At 49.6% G+C, this 17,185-nt stretch overlaps 3 protein-coding genes across 3 annotated transcripts; 2 read left to right on the top strand and 1 right to left on the bottom strand.

The window, feature by feature from the left end:
- Window positions 1-378: 378 nt before the first annotated feature.
- Window positions 379-1,455, bottom strand: PC9H_005805 (uncharacterized protein; the record flags this gene model as incomplete). Its single annotated transcript, XM_036775364.1, has 7 exons — window positions 379-535; window positions 587-727; window positions 778-818; window positions 871-923; window positions 976-1,055; window positions 1,109-1,236; window positions 1,285-1,455. The coding sequence occupies 7 exons, from the start codon at window positions 1,453-1,455 to the stop codon at window positions 379-381; spliced, it is 771 nt and encodes a 256-aa protein (XP_036633866.1).
- A 4,242-nt stretch (window positions 1,456-5,697) lies between these two features.
- Window positions 5,698-9,515, top strand: PC9H_005804 (uncharacterized protein; the record flags this gene model as incomplete). Its single annotated transcript, XM_036775363.1, has 5 exons — window positions 5,698-5,814; window positions 5,884-6,174; window positions 9,111-9,179; window positions 9,230-9,384; window positions 9,446-9,515. The coding sequence occupies 5 exons, from the start codon at window positions 5,698-5,700 to the stop codon at window positions 9,513-9,515; spliced, it is 702 nt and encodes a 233-aa protein (XP_036633865.1).
- Window positions 9,516-11,589: 2,074 nt separating this feature from the next.
- Window positions 11,590-14,576, top strand: PC9H_005803 (uncharacterized protein; the record flags this gene model as incomplete). The annotated part of the gene is made up of 11 exons (XM_036775362.1): window positions 11,590-11,757; window positions 11,821-11,948; window positions 12,003-12,082; window positions 12,131-12,183; window positions 12,230-12,270; window positions 12,320-12,457; window positions 12,520-12,742; window positions 12,823-13,013; window positions 13,065-13,378; window positions 13,427-13,657; window positions 13,711-14,576. 11 exons carry the CDS (start codon window positions 11,590-11,592, stop codon window positions 14,574-14,576), a joined length of 2,433 nt encoding a protein of 810 aa, XP_036633864.1.
- Window positions 14,577-17,185: the final 2,609 nt, after the last annotated feature.

The following is a 17,185-nucleotide window of genomic DNA, read 5'->3' as shown; positions in this document are numbered from 1 at the left end:
AAATGGGCACGCAAGGCGGAATTATAATCTTGCAATGGCGGAATTATAATACGCGTACGGGGCGGCGCGCAAGGCAGAATTATAATCTGCGAGTGGAAATGAACTAGGATTATAATGCGGGGACAGTAAAAGTAGGGGAGATTATAATGCAGGGATGGTGGGGTCGGTGGTGTGCACGAGGGGGGATTATAAACCGAGAACAGGGAATTATAATATGAGATGGGGGTATGCGGGGAGGAATTATAATATGCCAATAGGGAAGGCCAGAGGGCAGGGTATGAGCGGTAGGGGGAATTACAATGTACCTTATAATGTTGGCCACTGGGGTCTCACTCAGCCACGAATAATAATGCGATGGTCAGGAGGATACTATAGGTATTATAATGTATCTACATGGACTATTGGTTCAGGCCAGAACCTGACCCGCCGCTCATCGAGCGCAAGGGCATGGCGAAAGTGACACACATGGGACATCCCTGAGACGGTCTCCGGGAGACTCGCCCTCCCTGTAACACCAATCGATGAGACCGTATCCCTACAATTGCTGGGTAAGGACCTTTACGGTGGTAGAAAAATAGTATCTCACCAGACGCCGACAAAATGGACCTTGACATCGCGCTGTGAGAATGCCTTCTTGAATGTTCTGCATAATACCATTGCCTTCTCGTATTTCTTGGTTTTGGTATTGGTTGATCTTTCCGTTGTCGACATATAGAGTTTGAACACGCTAGGACGTGATATGTCAGACACGAGTTCATCTTAGGCAAAAGCACATACTCAGGGAGTTGGGCAGTACTTCCTGGGTAGATTAGTCCGACCTATTTCAAAATCAGCGAGCAGTTGGACGACAGAGGTGATGCTATTCCTTACCCTTTCAATCATTCCTGCAATGACGCGGACTTGGTATGCTCCCCGAGAGAAGCCTGCGGTAGCTTAGCAATTGTTACCGCTCATCATGCCCCCAAGCTTACTCACCAAACATAAATATTCGATCTCCTTCCTCATAATTCTCCGCCAGCCACTTATATGCTATCAGTATGTTCGTTTCGAATGAACTATCAGGAACCGGGTCAGGATTACTATATTAGAGAATCATTTATGAACTCACTTCGCAAACGCCATGTCAAGTAGGCGTCCTACGGGCGATGGGTTGTGCGTGCCGATGCCGCTGATGTAGAAGGTGATTTGCTTCTTGCTCTTGACAATACGGCTATGGAACTCGACTACGTTCGTGCTCTGAGAATGCTAGTTCAGTGATTGAATGGTCCATTGGGTGGCGCCCACCTTCTCTCCAAATTTATTCGCTGTCCCGTCCGCGCTGAGCACTATGATCCTTCCTTCACGATTGTGAGTACATGTTGCTCGAATTTGAGTTGGCGCCTTCTGGGTGATTTCGCTCGGTTCGCCTTGAAGTCGCTGATCTGACGATGGTGAGGATGGGGGAGTAGAGGACATGGACGGTTGAATATCATTACATGAGTCCTACAGGTTTTAATACAGCTAAAGAATGACGCGCCGTATGCGCGAGGTGTCCATGATGAACATAGTTGATAGACATAGCATGTTCTGCAGACACGAGTAGGGGAACGAAATGAGTGTAGCGAGAATTACAAGGTTGCGCACGTCGCATCATTGATGTGACATGGCACGATGCATTGATAGGAATGGAGTCGTCTAAATATCCACGCCTTTTCCTGATTCTGGACATTGTTCTTGCAGAAGGGTACTCTCAGCGACGCCAGAGTTGTTCATTTTTTTGCAGTCACTATGAGCTTGAGCGCCTCGTGGATGACGTCGAAACATGTTGCTTCGAACATGTGAGACCTTGGTTGAGCGCTAGATTCGCACTCCGGTACTTTAAGGCATGCACATGTGTGACGCTCTGTGGCGTCGGCTTCTTTTCAACCACAGCCTCAATGGACCCATAAGTCGTACATATTCCAATTCCACTCATATCAGATCCTAGCATGCACTATTGCGCGCGTCGGACCACAAGATTCAAAATAGCGGGGTTGGTAATCTGGGGTACGTGTGTTTCGATCTCGCATGCCAAGTACCCCCAACGGTCTCACTATACTACTACTCTACCCCGAAAACTTACGCATCACCTTCATCGTGTCTCCAAGGCGCCAAAGAAGCCTCGTGTATACAGCATGACACGCATTCACCTCGAGGCTTCGCCTTTTGGACGCCTCTACGAACCGCACCTTTTCCTCCCACATCGTCATTCAATCTAGCAGATGTACGCATGCATCACCACGTTCGTGATCGGATACTGACGCTATCATGTTCTCCGACCGTTCATCAACGTCAAACGTGAATGCCCTCCTCATGCCCGTTCAAACTTCGAAGACTTCCCAGTGCTGGGAAATTCTCTGCAGTTTGTTCTCTTTCTTCTGCTACTATACCCGAATCCATGCTTGATTGTCACACCCAGCGCAATGGGCCAACTCCCATCTCTCGCCCTCAGCCAATAATTGTCGAGGCCATCGCTCTCTACCTTTCGCATGCACCCTCTCGCCCACCGCAAATGCCGATAAATCACGAGCGAGATGAATGGGTGTACACCGGTCAAAACACCGCCTACTCCTCGTGAAATGTGGTGCATAGCTCTAGTTAACTATCAAGACCTTCGGTAGTAGCCCATCTAGAACGTGAGCCGTCTCGCTCTCTCACCCACTGTATCCTGATTTCGACATCTCAACAGCTCTCACTGATGCTGCACCACTCTGCACTTGCACTGGTCGCTATCTATGGCATCACTGGTAGACCTACCATGGTAGGATCGCGAATCTTGCACGGTCGTCACTCTACGAGATCAATCGGCCATCCTCCTCGTTCACGCGTTTCTGCACGCATTAATTCCCGTGTTTCTTTTCGCTATGCTCGCTTTTCACATTTGTTCATCTCCATATCAACGCCTACTTTCGCCTGTCGGCACGCAGGACAGCAGACCTTGCCACAGAGCATTCGAATACCCACTTCATTCATCTGCTCACGTCGCACCTCTGTGTAGCTCAATCCTCTTAGAGGCTCTTCGATCTCGTGGCCCTGGCGCGAGCAGATGTGGCGGAACTCCATCGTGAGGGTGATGCACTACTCCCTTGAACTGCGCTCTCCTTCTCCTCGCGACTCTCGCCTTGTCTCTTACCACGTGCCAAGATCACCGAGACGACTCAACTTTTCTCGCAGCGTGTTATGGGAGGCCCGGCGAATCTGACGACGGATACGGGGAGGCCATGCAGGCGTCGAGATATCTAAATCGCGCAGCATCAGCAGTGCCAGGAGATGTCGTTAGAGGCGAACCAGTGGTGTCCCTTAGCCGCCGCATTGTGTCCCACTCCTGTGGCACGTCTGCTGGGTTCCTTGTAGGGAGCCGCAGAATGAACCACGTGATAACACGCTCGTCCGCCAAACTTGCACTAGGCACGAACATGGCTTTCCTTCCATGGGATGCGCGTATTGCTGTGGTGGTTCTAAAAGGGAGGGACGCGTCTCCCCAGGTCGAGTGCGCCGTGTTCTATGACCCTTACACGTTCGCAGAAAGAAGCGATGGACACTGAAGCCACGCCGACGTTTGTATATGCTGTATCGTTCGCATTCGCCGCCAGCACGAGGCACCTACTCAGCTTTTAGCCAACGCATTATTGACAAACACGAGTCGCCTTGCCCCGAGGAAAACAAAGCATATTGTCGCCACAACATCATGGGGAAGGCCTATACCGCCGGCCATCCTTTGCTGAGAATTTATCCTGCTGCATCCCGTCCCTTCTCGCAGAGGGCGCCAGCGCTCCGCTACGCCATCAGTCTTTTGCAAGCGCCTACACGTTCCTCTGCACCTCGCTCCTGCACTGTGGCACCCCTCGCCCAGCCGTATTCGTCACGAACACGAGTCTCAGCTACTCCAAGTCTCCCAAGCTGTGTTGGCGTTTTCACCAACCTTTGCGCCTCTCGATGACACCCCGCCACGCGCCATTCTGCACTCCCGCCTTCAGCACATATGATCCTCATGTTTCTCTTCCGCGCACAAACGCCTCCTTCCTCTTAAAGTGCCTGCAAATATATGGACTATACCGTGCTACGGGAGCTGGACGCATGGTGAAAGGAGATGCTCGTGCTTTGACGATACGGCCTTCTTGACTGGATGGCAAACCCACACGACGCGAGGGCAGTGAGGCATCAACAAGAGGCGAGTGAAGTCGGGGATCGTGACGCGTCATTGATCAGCCGTCTTCTGTTCGCTCTTTTCGTTCGCAGAAGGGAGGACAAGCCAATGGACACAGTCAGCGACAACTCTATACCATGGCAGCAGTCGTAGTATTCGTCCTGGCGATGTGCACAAAGACCTACTCTTGCTTTTGGCCAACGCTGCACCATCTCCTCGCCTCGCTTGCTAAACATCCCGTGCCGGCCTTACCAAACTGGATAATTGGTTCATTGGATCTTCTTTCCCCATCTTTATGTCTGCACGTACCATTGTCACAATGGAGTTACTATTCTAGGAGCACGCATACCTGCTTTTCTGCAGTACCATATATTTCCTTTTTTCTAACCTTGATTTATCCTCCATACCATACGATCCACGTACTACGCCCAAGCTTACGCGGCGTGAGCCCAGCCCACTCCGCCTCCGTTACACCTACATCCTCTGGTACCACCAAATGTGACCAGGAGTCTTCGCTTGTTCGATTCATCCATACATATTGCATGCACCGTTGCCTTCGTAGTTACTCGCCAAGCACGACAGACGTTGACTCAACGATCACAGCGCAAGACGACGCCTCGAGGACCTTAAATTTCGGAAATGGTATCACCGCGATCACTCGGTGACTCTTCCAAAGGCTCGAATGTTTAGCTACTGAGGCGATAATATGCAAGCTCCAATATTCACACTCCAGTACTCCCTGGTACCACACGATGGGCGAATACGGAGATAGTGGGGAGTACTCTATGAAGGTACACCCGCGTTTCAACGAGGAGAATAGTGTAGGCGTCGTAATGGCGCGATGCTGAGGGGAGAATAACGAGGGGTTATCGGTAGAGCCTCATGTCTGGGGCTTGAGAAACATAGAGTCAAATACAAACCCGAAAGGAGTGTATATGGGTAACATGCGCCAGATATCGACAGACGAACTCCGAGAGGAGGGGAGGAGCTACATATGAGAGCGATCCAAAGGGCTAGCGCCGAGCGCTGTTGACGGGTGAAAAATATAATACAGGGACTAGGACGGGTGAAGAACCTGGGAGGCACGGGGAGAACACGGAAGAGAGCGTCGCACCGCGGGAAAAGCCGGAGATTCCCCAAGGAGTCTGGGACTCGACATCGCAATGCATCGTGCTGCAACGGCAGGAGTTGTCGAATCGATCATGACGGCGAGGAACGGTAGATTGAGAATGGAAAGGGAACCGAGAGTAGGGCGACGAGTAAGGTGCGCATATGCGTACCGTTGAATACCGATGAGGTGTCTAGGAAGGAACACGTACCAGGAGCCCAGGAATGTGGGGGGGATGTGGCGCTGGAGGGGACATTGGACGGGGAGGCTCACCATTTTGAAGGTCGACGTCTGGAATCAGACAGCAAGGAGCCAGCGAGAGACGCGAAAAGGGGGGCTATATGCGTACTAAACGCGGCATGGACGAAGCTTCTATTTACTAGAGGCGCGACGCAGAATAACACAGGTTGTCGGTGCAAGAGACATGGGGGAGCAGGCGTCGAAGAAGGAGGAGGAGAGGGTCATCTACAGCGTACTCGGAGCGTCTACGAATGGCCTGACTGGCCCTGATACGAGGAGAAGATGGCGGGAGAGTGACACCGTGTGTGGCGACAAAGCGGGCAGAAGAAGCCAACGGCGGTTGAAATGAAGACTCACACCACGCAAACAGAAAAAGAGAGAGGACGTACTGGCGCGTAGCATATTGAAGATGTGGCGGGGCGCTGGCGGCCTTTACGAGAAGGGCGGGGTCGCATTACGTTCGGGCGGCGGGATGCAGGTGGTAATGGAGAACTCTTCTCATCAAGACTACTCGTCGGCGAAAGACAACACCGTCGATATGGGGGAGGTCGAGGAGGAGGAGGTAGATGAACGAGGCGGCCAATACCCAGAAGACGTCGTCGAATTCGAGGGAAATGCAAGAGAAAAGGCCACGTACCAGCTTTCAAAGAAAAAATATGCCGTAGAATTCCTCCGTCCAGTTCTGCTATTTTCACTGTGGAGACTCGCCTTACGATCTCGTCCCGGGATGAGCACGGCGGCAACGACGAAGGAGAGAGGAAGCAGGGGGAGGGGGACTACCTTGTTTGGTTTTCAACCAACGCAAAGAGGTCCGTGCACAGGCTGACATATGACAGCTAGGAGGGTCTGTGCACAGCCAATCTCCTCTAGCCAATCGACGCTATTCACACTGCTGCCCGCAAATTCATATCGTTGGCCTTATCATTGTTCCGTCTTTCGAGATCCTGTCCCTAGCTGCACTGATGTTTCAACATATTATGGAATCACTGTCTTCTAATCTTACCACTCGTCGGTGTCATAAAACGGAGCCGTATTTTGAGTAGAGTACTTCAAGCACAGTCGGTCGATAAGGGCTGGTAAGAGGTCTACTTCGGCCGCGGGAATGATAAAATGAGTCAGATTGGATGTACTGCAAGGTTTTGCCACACTACGCTTCGTATATGCGAACCGAACCCGCCGCTTCTGATGTCGCCGAGCGACCTCATGTTAAATCGTCTTCTATCCGATTTACACCCCGACATCACTAACAACAGTGAATGAAAGTCCACCACCTGGCTAGAGCTATGAGAATGGGAGAAAGTTAGATGCTTAGATGTCTCGTGAATCCCCGTGCCGCCGTTACACAACTGCATGGCCATTCAACCTGAGAAAAAATTTCATCAGCAGCAGTAAGCACCCGAAGCTTGAATCAGACGTATCACCCATGGGAGACAAAAGGGGAGAAAAGAGGCGTTAAGCCATTGCAGATACAGGAGTCGATGGTGGCCTTGTAGTGGACAGAATGAATCATACTCAAACTCATCCAGGAAACCGACATACCTTGTGTAGCATCGTATTTGCAAAGCGGCGAAGCAAGTGCTCGTTGAGCGCCTTTTGCCGGATCCAGGCTTATTATGCAGAGGGACTCTGCAGACATGGCACTGGTTGAGCCGAAAGTGAAAAGGAAATTACTCATTGATGATTCTTTGAAACCCTGCAAATACAGGACCTGGCCCAATCTCTGGAATTCCCGCTAGCCGGTAGGTCAACAGCGTGATGGTCAGTAGATCTGCGGGGAAATGTAAAGATCACATCAATCACCATCCTCAAAATAGCAGAGGAAACGGCCGACGTCCTTACCACGTTGGAAGACACCACAGAGTCTTACAGTGATGTAGCTAGCTTTTCCAAGCCTCGTGACGCCGCACCCGGCTGCATACGTGTTTGTACGCCGGGGTGTAGGTCACGAAGAATATCGCACGTCTGTGGATGCCAAGCAAGCGTCGGTAAAGGGCTGCGTAGAAGGGAAACACACATACTCGCCTGTAGCTGTGTCGATGATCTCGTAACGTTATGTAGACCAACGGGCAAAACGGGTCAGGACTCCGCCGTGATTACTCCGTGGCTGAAGTACAGGCAGAAACGCCACGAACTTCACGAAAGGCCACCGCGCGACCGTCCCCCAAGGCGCGCCCAGTCAGCTCTGTAGAACGGCATCGCTATTTGGGGGCTAAGAAGAGCAATGAGCGTCTGCGGACACGATATTAGCTGACGGTTAGACCGTCGTTGGGTAGAAATTTGGAATCAGGCTCACCAAACGCTGAGAAAACCCTCATAGCGGTTCAAACTCGAAAGTCTCCCTTGATCCACCTATTCGTGCTCGCTACAGCATTATTCACATCATTAAGATCACTCTCGAGGCTCAGATTACGGAATGCCCAGATTGATCTGCGAGGAAACAAATCAGCGCGCACCTTAAGTCACTCAACCGATGTCTACGTACCTCAACGCGGGGTCCCATCGCGCCGTTCAGCCGTTCAGCCGTATGTATAGGGCAAGGATTGAGGCTCTCGTTGACATCCCGCGCGGTGTCCTTGCGTACGCTTACGTGCAGACAGTGACGCAGTAGATCTCGTTGGGATTGGGGCAGACCTGGTGAACTGAAGCGTTCGTCGTTGAGTGGAGTGAAGAAACGAAACTTACCAGCACCTCTATCACAGACTGCCTCGTTGCATGACCTCAAGGAACAACACAATGGGTCGTCTATGACGCAGACAATAAGCTGTAAACGACATCATATCAGCACCGACACTAGCAAAAAAAGGACGACGACGTACCTACTACCGTACGTCAAGTATTGCCACCACCCGTATTCGTTGGTCAGTTGGCGGCACATTTATTGCGAGATAATTTGCGCTGCACGCATGGTGGTGAAGATCGGCTCCGTGTGCGTGCATTCAGAGATTTGCAAGTTGGTTCGCGACAAGTCGGAGTGAATGGAACGGGCCGTGACAGGGTTGACCGGACCGGGCTTGAAGCGCCTACGCGTTGCTTCAATAACGTTTCAAACCGAACCTCTTCAGCGGAGTCGCTAGTCGTCGTAGCCTCGGGGTGTTTTTACAAAGATCCTCACAGAATCTACTCAGACGTCTCCTCATCACAATCTTCCCATCATGGTGGAAGGTGGCCTCATTACGAAGGCTCGTGTACTGGTAGGTCTTCAATCCGCTTGTCGCGAGGTCCTGTACTTGAGTCGTATGAGTGCAGTCCAGGACGAAAGAGAGAGACGATGTGGGTGCGTCTAGACACGCTGAAGTGCGCAGCCTATAGATTAACGGCGGAAATTTAGTATGATGGGGGGAGGCGAGAAAAGGAAAGAAAACGGAAATTCTTCTGAGGCAGTCATCAGGTCCGTGAGTATTTTATTCGTCATCTCGATGTCATGACCTCAAGCACAGAGGGCAGGGTGCATTCGTCGTAGGACTTGGTGTCAGATTCAACCGCTCTTGCGTGCCTCAACTCCATTCTGCGAACAGCGACACTGGGGAACTGGTTACTGTGCCGAAAACTGAATGTAATGTGACCTCTTCCTGCAAAGAACATTGAATGTCGACTTAGCCAGCGTCGAGGGCCAACCAGACAGGACGAGTCGGACGCCAGCGAGCGGGGACGGCTCTGCGAGACACGGTACGTTACATGACAGTACCCCTCCGTCGCGCACCGACTTATCTTCGCAGGGACTCTTCCAACCTGCACACACCGTCGCCTTCATATTCCCCTCACGCCCGGAGCACACTGTAACCGCATCCACGACTCGTGATGGTGCCTGCGCGGTGTTAAGGGCCCGCACTCTGGAGATGGGTCCCACAGATGATGACCCAACATATCCAAGGTACGTTGACGCCGTATCAGACTCTACACACGGCTCAACAATATTCGCTATCACACCGCAGTTCGACTCACAGATATAGCGGACCACTGGACCCTGCTACTTCGAAGCCGGTCAAAACACGTCAATGTTGAGATAATTCGAGTCGGGTTCTCTTTGACTGAGCACATATTTCGAGGCAGTTTCTTTGTGATAGTCTACGAAGATTATCAATTACTGTCCATGATTATGACATGAGGCTCGTAAATGATGAGAAAGATAGAGTCGAGATAACGACACGAAAGATAAAGTCCCAAACAAAGGAAGCAGATTTGCACCTGCGACTATCTATTAGAGTCTTCCGCCGTCGATAAGCAGCCGTTTGGGGCCAATTTGGTAACTCGTTACTATTGCCACGAGACATGCGTTCCCTTTTTCTAGATGGGGCCGTAGCAAGTGGAGAACGTCGCAGATCCATTGAAGACGTTTGGGATATTTGCGCTATTCTGCAATTTCTCTGCACTTGTCGGGGGGACCAGACCCACTCATATTCTCAAAGGACAACTCAGTGAAGTCACCGATCGATATGACCTGTACGGAGGCCATCTATTGGGATGGCTATAGCTAGGAAGTTGGAGTAGAATGAGCGTGGAATGAGAGATGATGGGTAGGATTTACTTACTCGTCGATGTCAGAGGGCGCGGGCTGTACTTGTACGAGTTAGAAATGAAATCCTAGTCAAAAAATGTCTCCACTCACCCAATCGCGCAGTCCCGCAGTACCTCAGTCTATCCACCGAGACTTGGAGAGCGATATATCGTGTCTCGGCGCCACTCAAGCCAATTTGCAGGCCGTTCAAGTGGAGGAGCGCAAAGTCTTGATGGCCTGGCGGGGAGGAGACTTACGGGTGAGCGTGCGCAGTGAGAGGGTGAGAAGAGGAGGGGGCGCCGGAATTGGAAAGCAACTCACTGTAACCACGGGGCGGGAGGTATACTCCCAGCGAGCAACGGGTCAGAGAGTCGAAAGGGTTGATTTGATACCGCGAGAGATGTGCAGAGTACAAACATCGCCGCTCCGGGTGGTTGACAGTTACTTCGACGCAAACGATGGGCTTAATTCTCGTACGCAATTTATGTGTTGTTTACCTGGCGGTGTAGCATGTGGTCAAACCATCATGTCCATTTTGCCTTGTCAGTGGTTACGTGCACTTGAGCTTATACTCATCATGTCTTTCCTATAATTGCACTGCCCAAATGCAATTCCCCGCCGTCTTCTGAAAGACGATCACACAAACTTCTTGTCTGGCTTTATATTTGTCGCATAATTACTCATCCTATAATTTCGCCTGCCTTCTTCCTCTCCCTGGGAAACCGTTCCTTCATCCAATTCACACTACTTGACGTGGTACCTTCGATCCAAAGTGTCGGAACGTTGCCTGTAGGGCGCCAGGATATGGCCCGCTATGCCGCCTGCCTAAGTCCGTACCAATATGGCGTATTCTTACATTTGTTTGACAACAAAGCAATGCCTTCCGGCCTAACCAACACTGCGATACTATACTAACTCATAGAAGATCCCGCATCTTGGCGTTACCCAAATATAACTAAAGGTGTGTTGATGCACCTACTCGCGGCCCATCTCCCCAAAAGACACGGATGCCGTCGTATCGGTCATGGTCACTGACTGATGGGTGTGTAGATGGGTGTGGCTACTGGGATGCGTGTAAGAAATAAGTATCGCATGAGGTCCGTTGATGAAATACAGCCATTGATATCGAGTATGGAGCACTAAATGGATTCTGCCTCGTGGTACTCGAAACTGATGATTGATGATGTGGAAAATGGATGCGATAGCTTCCATGACAGTTTTCGAGTATATTACTAGCACTGGGAGTCAGTTGGCCGAACGACAGGAACAAACATATGATGTTCCTACCGCCCAGTGGAGTGTGTACTCACTGCCTCCTTTAAGGATAACACTGATTATACAGATGCTGGTTGAGTGTTTTATTTGGCTGACAATTTGAGTCTTTAGATATGTAGGTTCAATCCGTCCGAGGATTATTCTACAATGACCGCCTATCCTACATGAACACGAAGCTGGGTCAAAGTTACTTGTTACGGAAACACTCTCTGACCATATCGCGGATTCAAGGAGTGGGAAGGTTAGTGCCAGGAATGAACTGACGGAGGGGGTTATAAACACAAGTTCTCACTTCCTCATCAATTGATGTCTTCAGTTCCTCCACCCTCAGAAACGATGGATCAACGTCTTCAAGGAGAATGCTCTGTCAATCAGAAGGCTTCAAACGAAACTCTGGTAGCATGCCCTCACAAGCGCGAAGGACGAATTATAGTCATCTGCGCGGATGGGACTTCTAATGAATTCGGCGTGAAGGTCAGTCACGCCTCAGCACTTGTATTTTTATTAATTCTGTTATGGCGAATTTATTTCATCTAGGGCACCAATGTAATCGAGTTTTTCAGCCGCATTGTCAAGTCAAGAAGACAAATAATATTCTACATCAGTGGCATTGGGACACACACCACTTCGAAGATAGGCCGTCTATTTGACATGGCTTTTGCGAAGTGAGTACAATATAAATGTGTGCGCAGAACTTTCACCTTTACAACTTGTGACAGTTCCTTCGAAAAGAATCTGCTGATCGCCTACAAGTGGCTGGCAGAGACATACGAGCCTGGAGACAGAATATTCTTGTTTGGTAAGCCATGCACCATCTCTTACTTCAGTCATTAAGATAATTTTACAGGCTTCTCACGGGGAGCGTACCAAGTACGTGTTATTGCAGGAATGATTGAAGGGGTAATAAATCTCATTTGATATGATTCAATGCTGAATTTTGTCGCAGGTTGGACTTATATACCCAGGTTACATTGCCCAACTTCCCGCGTACGTCCCTATGAAGATATATACAACTTGCAACTAAGTTATTGATTAGTGTATTTAAACTCTACATGTCAACGACGGAGAAATCAAGAGAAGAGACTATGAAACAAACCAAGGCAAAGGACTTGTGCAAGATGTTCAAGCGATCAATATCGCAGCCGGGCGTCAATGTACATTTTGTTGGTGTCTGGTACGTGTTACGCCACTATACTAGCTTGATGTACCGTCCCATATTTATACAGGCATGTATAGGGACACAGTGTCATCTATCGGAGTAAGGAGGGGTGCAAGTCTTCCCGGAACTGTAACCGGAATGTCACATGTGTGCCACTTCCGCCATGCCCTTGCACTTGATGAGCGAAGGGTCAGGTTTTGGCCTGAACATGCAAATAGCCAACCATCGGATAATGCTGGATTGAGGCATTGCGGTGATGTGAAAGAAGTGTGGTTTGCTGGCAGCCATTCCGATATGTGGGTTTTTGATTTCAATGTGAGCAACAGGCAAGCTAATAACATCTTAGTGGTGGGGGTAATGTTGAAAACAGAGCATTGAAGACATTTGCTCCCTTTGCTCCAGCTCTTCGGTGGATGACTTATGAAGCCATGAAGCATGGACTTCAGATGCGCCCATATATTGGTCGATGGGAGACCCCTGAGGTGACCAAGTCCCTCAAAGGAGCCTGGAATATTCTTGAGGTCCTGCCCTTGCGTCGCCCTTCAGATGAAGGTCACAGACTTACACGGATGTGAGTAAATTTAATCACCTCTCTGGAGCTAAATCTCATAAAAGACTAAAGACCCCACCTTGGTGCTGCTCGTCATATCCAGAAGGGCCAGTACATCCATGAGTCTGTGTTAAAATTCATGGGTATACATGAGGCAACTGAGTCTCCTAGTGGAAAACTCCCTGTCCTTCCATGTTATGTGCCATTTGCAGTTCTCCCCAACAAGGTCTCTTGGAGAGATCATCAACTTCTTTCTGGGTTGGTTGAGTGGGACGTGTTTCCAAGTCTCGATTCAATTATCTCGGGAATTGATCATGCTACAAAGGAAAGGGATATAGAGCGCTTGAAGCATGAGGTTGGGGTGCTGGCAATGAGTATCTCACCAGGTATGACAAAATCTATACCCCAATGATATGTAGACTTACACAATCTAGATATCAACAAATATCCTGCTCCTCAAGAGTTGCCAAAGTTCCTTTCAGCAATCAACTTCTTGAGAACTCAAGATAATGTTCCGAAGATTGTGATTACCACACTTCTCTCTGTCTTGTGTGAGCTTGCACCACATCCTGAACACAAGCTCCCATTCTCTACATTTCGTGATATTGCTCGAAAGGCTCGGAAGGCTCGCAAGCATTACCCAGAGGTTATCCGTCGCCACTGCAGTAAGATTGGCCACATTTTTCTATCGCATTTAGTACTAAGGTATCTTTTCAAGACTTACGCGAAGCCTCATACGACTTGCACAATGGTGCTCAAATTAAATCAGTCATTATGCCGGACACAGACATGATTCTATCGGCATCACCAGAACAAGTGGTGATTCAGAATCAGCACGAGGCACCAATACAATCAATTCACTTTGATTATCAAGCAAGTGTTTCTTTTCAAGCAGATGGATCGAAATTTGCAACAAGCGATCTCAGAGGAGATGTTGATATATGGGATACCAAGACAGGGGAGGTGGAGAGGACATTGCGAAGTTACTCCCAGCTGCTAGACTACAGCTGGTCTTTGGCTTTCTCGCCAGACGGCAAGAAGATTGCAGCAGGATCACTGCGGGGAAACATTCGGCTATGGAGCACACAAACAGGTCAATGTCTATTCTTCAAAATGGGGCACACTTCGTTTGTGAGGCAATTGAGCTTCTCCCCTGATGGAAGTTGGTTTGCATCCGGGTCTAATGATGCTACTAGGGAGTGGGATGAAGTAGGGAGGTCCGAGGTGTTTGAATGGGGTCAGATGGTTGGCTCTGTAGCAGTGTCAAGGGATCATATTCTCTCTGCCTCGAACGACTCGAAGATTCGAGTATGGAATGCCAATTCCGGTGATTTGGTGAGGGAGTTGGAAGGACACACTTACCCAGTCTCTTGCATGGCCTTTTCAACAGACTTCAAGTTCATCATCTCAGTATCTGCGGATGGCACTGCTCGTCTGTGGGGTGATTCATCCAACATGGCGTTGGTGATCTACAACGTTGGAGAGGATATAGAGTCTATTGCTTTTTCATTTGATGGCAAAAAGATTGTGACAGGTTCAGACAAGGGAAAAATTGATATCTGGAATGCTGATGTATTACTGTAGATTCGCTTCACCAAGTACTGAGCTATGTCATATATCAACGAGTAGATTTTCTTCAATTTGAGTCCCTTTCATATGACAATCAGTGCTCCTTCGCGGCGTCGACAGACACATGTAAATACCTCCACTTTAAACCGCAAGTTATTCAACTCCTACAGGCAGCATGGCCAGGTGAGGTTGGGATCTGGGCACTGAGAAATGAGTCGTACAAGGGTTAGTAGCGCACTGAATAGAAAACAGAAGGGAGCGCCTAGTGCCATTTGAAGGTTCACTCAGCAGAGTCCACCTCTCGTCCCTCATCCACTAAAACAGTGCTCATGGCGAAGATGACCCCAAGTTGATTGTATCTATAGCAAGATCAACTGCGCTCAGTCTAGCCAATCGACGAAGTTCATGATGCTACACACAAATTCACTATTTTGTCAACATTCATTGTGCCGTCAGTCGGTCACTGATCTGAAGTCTCAACGTGGAATTACTTCTTCAAATCTTACGACGTTTACCGGAGCAGTATCTTGCGTTGCGAACAATAATCCGGTTGAGGTGGGTGAAATCCTATACGCCGCCTGCAGGAAAGTCGGAAATAAGTCACATTAGATGTGCTGCAGGCATATACAACACCAGAGTGCCGAGTATCGAGTACGTGTAGACCTGAAATGTATATACGCGAGATCAGACCACGGCAGATCATGGGATCGGCAAACGACTGCTCATTACACTGCACTGCGGCGGGCTTCAACCACGGATTATGCCGCCTTGAATGCGCGAATGAACAACAACTAGAGCGAACGAAAAAGTATGCACCTGCCTGTCTCCTAAGCATATGAGCCACGAGGATGCGGAGCAGCCCATCTGTAGCAAGACTGCAGAAAATAAGACCATGGGTGATATGAGACGAGACACGGGTTAAATAAAAATAAAAACAAAGGAGAGGAAAGACGCTACATGTAACCACGAATTCACTACTGTAGGTGAAAGTATGTCCATCCTGCTGATGTCGGGGATATTAATGTGCCGCGTTGTTGGCAGCGCAAGAGACACATGGAAGTAGCAGCGTGGAATACACGAGGGCTTCCATGTAGCTTTACCGAGAAAACTAATTAGCGACTAAAACTCAAAACTCATCCAGAAAGCGCGAAGTACTTGCTGTAGCATCATATTCAAAAGACAACGAAGCAGGGGCTCGTCAAACGCCCTTGGAAGGATCTTCGACCGCTTGTCAACTAGAGGGAGTCTGCAAAAAGACATGGCAGGGGCCTCAGTGACTCGTTGAGCTGTCAGCAAGCACAAAACCTTCCCACCTTATGCTGCTTCGAAACTCGCTCAACTTAGAACTTGCTTCAGACTCTGCCTGGAATGCCCGCTAGCCAGCAGGTCCACAGCGCGATGATCAGTGGATCTGCGGGGAAATAGAAAGCTTGCATCAATAACCATCACGACATACTCAACCAAGGAAATGGCCAACTTACCTCGAAGTCCAACTAGTATATAATCTGTTGAGATTGCGAGAGTCAGTAAGGCCCCGGGCAGAAGGAAAACACACTAACTCACCTGGAGCTTCGCTGAACATAGCAGGAGAATACAGAGCGAAATATAATTCCTTGGTTTAGACGACCTCACAGAAATCCATCGCGCAGGCGTCTCAACCGTCCCCCAACGCACGTCTATGGCCTCCGTAGACTGGCAGCGCCGTTTGGAGGATATGCAGAGCGATCCGCGTCTGCGGACAAGGTCTTGGCTGAGCTTGAGGCCAGCGTCGCGTAGAAACCTGTATTCAGACTCACCAAACACTGAGAAAGCCCTCACGACGGTGAAAGCTGCCTTGCTTTATCCCTTCGTACTCCGAAGACACCATTTTCATCATTAGGCATCGCTGTTGAGGTTCAGACTACTACGGACTACCCAAATTGATCTGAAGAGGGGCAAATCAGAACTCAGGTCCTCGCACTCGAAGTCACTCAACTCATCGTGGGGTCCTGTCGCGCAGTTCAGCCGTAGGTATAGAGTGAAGATTAAAGCACTCGTTGAAACCGGACATGGTGTCTTTGGGTATGCGTACGTGCAGACGGTGGCGCTCTGGAGCTCGTTGGGATTGGGATCCTGCAGACCAGATAAACTGAAACTGAAAACTGAAGCGTTCATTGTTGCGTGGAGTGAAACTAAACTCACCTGTCGCTGAAGCATCTCGCACCTCTATCACAGCATCCATCATAGAATCACCTCAGAAAACCACGCAATGTGACATCTGTGGTTCAGAGTTCATAAGCTGTAAGCGATAAGTATCATAATCAGCACCGACATCAACGAAAAAAGAACGACAACGTACCAAAAGACGTAAGTACGTCAGGTACTACCATCACCCGTATTCGTAGATCAGTTGGTCGTGAGTTCTGAGCGTACACAAGCACGCTGCACGGATGGTGGTGAAGATCGGACCTGTGCTAGCATAGAGAACAGATCAAGCTGCGTGAATGCAAGTTCGAGATGGAACGGGCCGTGACATTTGTGACCGGACCGGCTCACCCAGCTTTTTGAAGCGCCTAACTCTTCCTCCGTCCAAAGTTGAACGACTCCGAACCTTGAAACCCAGCGTAGTCGCTACTCCTCATGCA

The sequence above is a fragment of the Pleurotus ostreatus genome (genome assembly GCF_014466165.1).
Source record: "Pleurotus ostreatus strain PC9 chromosome Unknown scaffold_3, whole genome shotgun sequence".
Classification (NCBI taxonomy): Eukaryota; Fungi; Basidiomycota; class Agaricomycetes; order Agaricales; family Pleurotaceae; genus Pleurotus; species Pleurotus ostreatus.
Note: the sequence above shows the minus strand (reverse complement) of the source record. Positions and strands in the feature narration are given on the sequence as shown.